At 31.2% G+C, this 8,616-nt stretch overlaps 1 protein-coding gene across 7 annotated transcripts in view; it reads left to right on the forward strand.

Annotated features, from left to right (window-relative positions):
* The window catches only part of tjp2a (tight junction protein 2a (zona occludens 2)), a 55,686-nt gene extending 47,642 nt beyond the window's left edge, over positions 1–8,044 (forward strand). For all 7 annotated transcript variants that reach the window (XM_073829038.1, XM_073829032.1, XM_073829033.1 and 4 more), the window contains 6 exons: positions 878–978; positions 1,521–1,742; positions 3,479–3,580; positions 5,246–5,530; positions 6,972–7,054; positions 7,201–8,044. In XM_073829038.1, coding sequence (XP_073685139.1) covers positions 878–978; positions 1,521–1,742; positions 3,479–3,580; positions 5,246–5,530; positions 6,972–7,054; positions 7,201–7,369 — 962 coding nt within the window. In that variant the 3' untranslated portion in view covers positions 7,370–8,044. The remainder of the gene's footprint in view (positions 1–877; positions 979–1,520; positions 1,743–3,478; positions 3,581–5,245; positions 5,531–6,971; positions 7,055–7,200) is intronic.
* The last annotated feature ends 572 nt before the right edge of the window (positions 8,045–8,616 follow it).

An 8,616-nucleotide genomic window follows, 5' to 3' on the forward strand; every position in this document is an offset into this window, starting at 1 on the left:
TTACGCACACACACAACTGTCATCTCTCTTGCCTTTACACTCTCTCTTGGTCGATCGATAATCTACTGAAACAAATGCTATTTTTCATTCAAATAAATGTGATTTTACCGGACTATTTAATCTCTGTGTCTGATTTGAAGCGGCCAGAATGCTAGAGCTGCGTGTCATAACTGAAAATAACCGTCTTTTTTATCCATTCAGTCCAATTTTGCGCTGCAAATATCAATCCTAGTTTTAATTTGTCTATAACTATGGAATAAGCGGGATAATCAACGGCTTGCCGTGCGTTAAAGGATTTAAAATGTTATTAGCCTCCACGTCGTGCATTTAAAATCCTTGAACGCACTGCAAACCGTTGATTATCCCTTACTTATTAAATAATTTACTGTTTCATTCATTTGTCCATTCATTCATTTGTTTTTAATAATTTATTTATTTAGATTTATTGATTTATTCATATTCAATCATTTATTTATTGTCATGGAGTTTTAATGGTTTAATTAAACCTTATTTTTTATTAAAATTCTTTATTTTTATTAAAGCATGTCTATGAATCTTTAAAAACTTAAATTATTAATATTTTTACAAAAATGGTGCACTATAAAATCTTTTAATTTTTCTGAAATTCTGGGTTGGTCATTGGATTTTTCTGGATTTATAAATGTATTTTTTTTATTACCAAAAATCGTGATAAGCAAACGCATAATGCATTAATAATTCAGAATTTAAAAAGTAATCAAATGAAAATGTAACAATTCCTATTTGGCCAACAAAGTGCTACACAACAGAGATTTACTTTCAGAATTAAAAAAGAAAAATATGATATTCCTTAAAAAAAATAAACATATAAATCTCTAAATTATGCTTCCTTATCCAGCTACCATTGATCTCAACTCTTCCCATGATGCCTGGTTCGGAAGTCTCAAGGATGCCGTACGAGAACAACAAGATAAAGCTGTCTGGGTCTGTGAAAGCAAGGTCAGCACTTATACATAACACAATTATACACACCTGTGGTTCATTTCATTAGTTTTTTATTCCTCTAAGCAAAGAAGATTTACTAATTAATTACCCTAGACCACAAAACCAGCCTTAAGTAGCACGGGTATATTTGTAGCAATAGTCAATAATGCATCGTATGGGTCAAAATGATAAATCTATCTTTATTGCAAAAATCAATAGGGTATTAAGATCACGTTCCATGAAAATATTTTGTACATTTCCTACCATAAATATATCAAAACTTAATTTCTGTAATATGCATTGCTAAGAACTTCATTTGGACAACTTTAAAGGCGATTTTCTCAATATGTAGATTTTTTTTTTTTGCACCCTCAGATTACTGATTTTTAAGTAGTTGTATCTCTATTGTCCTACTTATATAGCTTTTATATGATGAATAAATCTCAATTATAAAAAAATTAACCCTTATGACTGGTTTTGTGGTCCAGGGTCACATTAATTAATGTCTTGCCAGTAATAATTTGTATGTGAAATGAATAATTTGTTTTTCATTTCAGCTTGATGGGTCTGAGGAGGACTTGGATCTCCATGATGACCGTATGTCGTACCTATCAGCCATGAGCGCAGACTACCTGAGCATGGACAGCCGTCTGACCAGCGATTATGAGGATACGGCGGACGAGGGCGGCGCGTACACTGATAACGAGCTTGACGAGTCCACCGACGAGCCCCAGCCGATGTCAGCGATCAGCCGCTCATCTGAGCCTGTTAGCGAGGAGGTACTGCTACACGCATTTTCTGTCACATCCTCTGTGTCATTTTACCACTGTCAGGAATGTACTGTAAACCCTACCCATATACTACCTGGAAACATTTCAGCACTGAGTCATTTGATTATAAACATCTGTGATCTATAAAGGTTATTTATCCTGTTTTCAGTATCGGTGTCTTTATCACCGACTGTCATATAAAGAGTATCAGTGATAGGAAAAGTGTGTTTATGCCCCTTCTTATCCAGCTTTGAGCACACTGCACTCCACAGGTCACTAGAGGAACAGCATATTCAACACACACATGTTCAACAGCAATCTGACACATGCTCTTTAAAAAAGTGTTTTCTGGTAGATAGTTTAGTGAGACTGCATGTATTTGCCATTTAAAAAAGGCCTTGATTTAATAACTAACACTTTTTTTTTTATTAAATCTAACACTTTTATAACATTTTACAAGGTAAAAAGTAGTTATTTTCCAAATAGGATGTTTTTTTTTTTTTTATATGTGACCCTGGACCACAAAACCAGTCTTAAGTCGCTGGGGTGTATTTGTAGCAATAGCCAAAAATACATAGTATGGGTCAAAATTATTGATTTTTCTTTTATGTCAAAAATCATTAGGATATTAAGTAAAGATCATGTTCCATGAAGATTTTTTGTAAAATTCCTACTGTAAATCTATCCAAATGTAATTTTTTATTAGTAATATGCAATGTTAAGAACTTAATTTGGAGAACTTTAAAGGTGATTTTCTCAGTATTTAGATTTTTTTGCACCCTTAGATTTCAGATTTTCAAATAGATGTATCTCGGCCAAATATTGTCCTATCCTAACAAACCATACATCAATAGAAAGCTTATTTATTGAGCTTTCATATGATGTATATATCTCAGTTTTTTTTAAATTTAACCTTATGACTGGTTTTGTGGTCCAGGGTCACATATATGATGACTAATATGTTTTCATGGGTTTGTCATAAAAACAAGAAAATTACTTGTCACTGGTTACAACCCAGTGATATACAGTGCCTTTAAAAACTGGGATTAGTATGATCTTTTCTGCTCATCAAGACTGCATTTATTTGATCCAAAGTACAGAAAAAACTGTAATATTATGAAAAATGATTTAAAGTTACAGTAAAGACTTTCATAATTGTACAAAAAATTATTAAATTAATTAAAATTAAAACAAATGGTGTTCTTTTGAACTTTCTATAAAATCCTGAAAAAAGTATACATTTCAACAAAATTCATATTATTAAAAAATGAGCAGCATATTAAAATGATTTCTTAAGGATCATGTGACACTGAAGACTAGTAATGATGCTGACAATTAAAGTAATATTAAATAAGTAACATTTGAAAATATATTAAAATAAAAAAAGATTTTTTTGTTCATATAAATACAGCCTTGGTGAACATCTTATTTTCAAACATAAAAAAGATACGAACTTCTAAATAGTTGTGTATATTAATAATAATAATAATAATAATAATACAAAAAAAGATGCCAAAAACCTTCATAATGTTGTTTTATTTATTATTTTTTTGCAAGAATTGTAGGCTCTTAATGAGCCCTTTTTGCCCCTTAACAATTTAACACCCCCTAAATCACCACAAATATCAAAATACATTTAAATTCAGGAATTGAAAACTTGTCCGATGAAGAATGTGTATTTAAAAATCATGCTTTTGATGTATTTTTGAATAATACTACATTTATCACTTTTTTCACCCACACAGAGAGCAATGCCTGTTCCTCATGAGCGTTTAAAGAAACCTGCAAGCAAGGAGCTGCATCGGGACCCCAGCCCACCTCCATCATTTGTTCCTGAACCCCCTAAGGTCAGTTTCTCATTTCTAGTGTACCTCCTTTTCTTCCCTTTGGCTTGCTTAGTAGAAGACACTTAATATTTGGCGGTGTTATGGACTTGATTGCAAAGACACTACTGGATGAGAGCTGCTTATAGATTAGTGTTAATTTCGTTGACATAATTTTTATTTATTTATTTATTTTTTTTTCTCATGAACGGAGAAATACACACAATATGATGTTGAATAGTCTGTTTTGACCAGTATTCACGTAAACGCACTCGGTTACGTCTTGGGTGAACGTAAACATTTGGGAGACTATCGGATGTGTATCAGTGCATTGCATGCTTGCATTCGGTTTTAATTTAGTTGCTATTGCCTGTGGCATTGATGATAATCAAGCAACAAAAGAAAGACAGAAGATCACTCACTGCTCTTGACTTAATCACTTTAGCAGCCCTAATGAAGATGAATCTAAATGTATTTATATAAATAGGTTATGTCTGCTTGAAAGAATGAAGAATGTGGGAAACAAGCTGTTGTAAAGAATGCATAATTAGCCTAAATTACTGTTGACATTTCATTGAAAAGAAGACCATGTTCTTGTTTCTTTATAAGTAGTAGCTTCATTTAATTTTAATGTAAATGTATCTTGCGTGTCACAGCAGTTAAAGGAGTAGTTCACTTTTAGAACAAAAATGTACAGATAAATTACTCACACCCTTGTCATTCAAAATGTTCATGTCTCTTATTTCTTTAGTAGTAAAAAATTTCAGGATTTCTCTCCATATAATGGACTTCTATGGTGCTCCCGAGTTTGAACTTCCAAAATGCAGTTTAAATGCAGCTTCAAAGTGCTCTAAACGATCCCATCTGAGGAAGAATGGTCTCATCTAGCAAAATGATCAGTTATTTTCTAAAAACATTTACAATTTATTGTATTTTTACACACAGAGCTAGACAAGACAAGCATTCTAGGTTAAAAAGTATATAAATTGTAGAGTGTTTTAGAAAATTACCGATCATTTTGCTAGATAAGACCATTCTTTCCTCGGGGGCACCATTATATGGAGAGAAATCCTGTCATTTTTTTCTTAAAAAACATAATTTCCTTACGACTGAAGAAAGAAAGACATGAACATATGGGATGACAAGGGGCTGAGTACGTTATTTGTGCATTTTTGTTCTGAAAGTGAACTTCTCCTTTAAATCCGTGTCTATCATGATAAAACCTTAATATCAAAGCTATACAATGAGCTTGGTCATTTTAGAGAAATGCTTAATAAAATCACTACACTGTAACTAAACCCATTAGATTTTAGCCCACTACTCTTGTGGTATTTAGTCGACTAAAACTATACTAATACTAAATGGCATTTAAGTCAAAAGACTAAGACTAAATCTAAATTAAACTCAATCCATTATTGATGAACTTTACACAGTTATTAAACTAAACGGAATCAACAACTACTCTGAAAAATTGTCAGTTTAGTATTGTCCTCCTTTTAGAGCTGCATCTTTACATCAGAATTGAATTTTGTTTGCGTTGTCAACACACTGTTTTTCCGTTTAAAACCGTGAAGCTGCTTTGACACAATCTGGATTGTATAAAGCACTTTATAAATGAAGCTCACTTGACTTGACTTCACCTGAGGTGTTCTTTAGGCCCATTCCAGACTAACCTGTTTGTTCCTGCAGGTCCGGGCAGCTGTACGTCCTGCAGACTCCAGGAGTTTCGACTCTCGTTCCAGCAGCACAGTCAGCAGTGATCTTCCTGTCAGCAACAAACCTCTTCCACCGCCGGTGGCCCAGAAGCCCAGTTTCACCCTGAAGATGGGCCCAGCTGATGACACCCCCTCAGAAACCCCTGTTGATGACCCCGCCAACCGCACCTTCCGGGGAAAGGTGAAGGCCTTCGAGCAAATGGACCACCTGGCCCGGGCCAAAAGGATGCTTGAGTTGCAGGAGGCCGAACAAGCGCGGGTTTGTTTCTCATCTCATACACACCAGCTACTGGATGTCTGATAGGAGGAATATCACAGATACAGTCAAGAAATGTCATATTTCACCCCAGAACCACTAGGACATTTTTTTTTTTTTAAATATAAACAAAATAAAGAAAATTTAAATTAATCTGTTTTTAAAATTGTCCTGACAGTTAAGCATATATTTCTGTATTGATAAAAAAAAAATGGGGGCAAAACATGGCAACTATTTAATAACATTATAATATTTATTTATTTATTTACTTATTTATTTACTTGTTTTATTTTTTAATGTATTATTTATCATATTATTTCGCATCATTTAAATTATGTACAAATTAAAAGAATAGAAAAAGAATAATAAAATGTAACCTGGACATTTCAACACAAATAAATATATATAATATATATATAAATAATTCAAATTATAATATATTATAATGAATATGCTTTATTAGAATAAATATATAAGTATATATTAAAATGACAAAATTTGATTATTTTACAATTTTGGTGTGACAATACAAATTAAAAGAATGAACATAAAATTAAATATATATAATATATTGTATAATTGTAATTCTAATATAATAAAATTAATATATTTTATTAGAATAAATATGCATTATAATTATAAAATATTTATTTATATCTTTGGTGTGAAAATGCAAATTAAAAGAATGAATATGTATAATATTATATATATATATATATATATATATATATATATATATATATATATATATATATATATATATATATATATAATTTTAATCTTAATTATAAAATATGATTGTTTTACAATTTTGGTGTGAACATACAGATTAAAAGAACGAACATATCAATAAATAAATACATTTTGAATTCTAATATAATATATTATAATTAATATATTTTATTAGAACAATTATATATAATAATTATAAAATATGGTTATTTTACAGTTTTGGTATGAAAATACAAATTTAAAGAATGAACATAAATATGTATTATAATATTAAATAATTCAAATTCTAATATAATATATTTTCTTTGAATAAATATATATTATAATTATAAAACATTTATTTTACATCTTTGTGAAAATGCTAATTAAAAGAACAAACAAATAAATGAATAATTCTAATATAGTATATTATTAATATATTTTAATAGAATAAATGTATATTATAAATATAAAATATTTATTTTACATATTTGGTGTGATAATGCAAATTAAAAGAATGTACATATAAATAAATGTATATTATAATATTACATCATTATAATTCTAATATATTATAATTTATCAATTAAAATAAATATGATTATATATTATAATTATTAAATATAAAATAATATAATTATTAAATTGTTCTACAAATTTTGGGGTGAAATATGACCTGAACATTAATTTCTGTGATTGAAAATTGAATCACTTTTTTTTTTTTTTTTTACAGCTGGAAATCTCTCAGAAACACCCAGATATTTATGCAGTTCCCCACAAGCCAAAACCAAACCAAAACAGGCCTCAACCAATTGGGTAAGTTTGTTCTTAGGATTTTTAATACTTTTTTTTTTTTTTTTTTTTTAGAATAATTAGTATTACTTATTATTAATTCTCTAAAGCATTGATGTACTATTTAGTTGAATGGGCCGTACCGTCAGTAATATCTATATTCCCTTCAGCTCCAGCTCAAACTCTGAGTCCCAGAGCTCCTCCAAACTGTCGTATTCAGAGAGCCGCTCTCACCGCCGCGCCGATGATGATGATGAAGAGGAATATCGACGACAGCTGGCCGACCAAACCCGCAGAGGCTTCTACAATCCCCAGAAATACAACGACACTGAACTCTAAACACTCACAACAGAACAAGCGGAGTCTGCACTGTCATTAGAAAGGAAATGAACGTGTTTCTTGTAGTTGTGTAAGTGAGCAGGACTGTCATGGAACCACAGATAAATCAGATCAGATGATATTTGCCACAAAAACGCATGCAGTATAAACACGCCATTTGTAATAAAAAGCAGCATCTTTTTTTATACATGCAATGTTTTTATATGAAATCTCAGTGTATATTCCTTGTCTGCATGTAGTGTTTTGTTTTCTTTCAGACTGTGTGTACGTCTTTAGCTTTTATTTTCCCACAATGCAATGTATCTGTTTCTGCCGGAAGCTACTAGATGGAGTTAACGTTACACTTTCCTCATTTACGCCGCTAAAGTTTGCTATAAACCATGTTATTTTCCAAAAGAAAATCGCTGGAGTGCCTTAATGTCATCGATCAAATGTGTATTAACTTAAGTTTAGCCGATGCTTTCTGCATATGCTATGCTATAATTATGTTATAAAATGGCTTATGATAAAACATCAGATCAGTTTTTATATTGTTCAGTACTTTGATTCTATGAGAATATAATAAGATCATGTGTAATGTAATATCAGTGCTTTGGGTTTAACCACTAATAAAACAGTTGTGGGATTTTTCAATTTTAAAAAACAAATAAATAAACCTTACTTTTAATGTTGTTACTCTGCTTGTTGCTGTATGTGCTTTCCTCATATTGCTATTACTACCAAACATATGGAAGGCCGTTTTCGCCACTGAATAAAAAATCAAAAAGGTAATTGCGACTTCAAATCTCACAATTTGTACAATTTTTTTCTCTGGATTACGTTATACAAAGTCTGAATTTTTTTATTATTATTAATTTTAATTTAATTTTAAGTTTTAAGAGTTCATTTTGGTCCATCTCTGCAAGACAGACATTTCAGGATAGGAGATGGACTTAAACTGAAGACCCAACATTTACTGGCAGATTCTGGAGGATAAACTCGAAAGAGTGCTACAAGAGGATGTGGTGCTGGTCCTTCAAGAGTCACTCTCAACTCATCTGTCTATAAAGCCTATAAAAAACAGTCTCCATGTATTTCACAACTCTTCAGAATGTTATTCTTATTAATTGAGGGTCGTTTTTTTTTAGGATTTTTTGCCCAAGCAAAGTCTCTGAGGACCTGACACATTGCACTTCTGGAGACTCCAGGTAGGTTGCAGTTCTGGAAAACAGTGGCGCTGGAGACTAAATGGTTCCTGATGGTTTCAT

This window comes from Garra rufa, chromosome 23, assembly GCF_049309525.1.
Source record: "Garra rufa chromosome 23, GarRuf1.0, whole genome shotgun sequence".
Classification (NCBI taxonomy): Eukaryota; Metazoa; Chordata; class Actinopteri; order Cypriniformes; family Cyprinidae; genus Garra; species Garra rufa.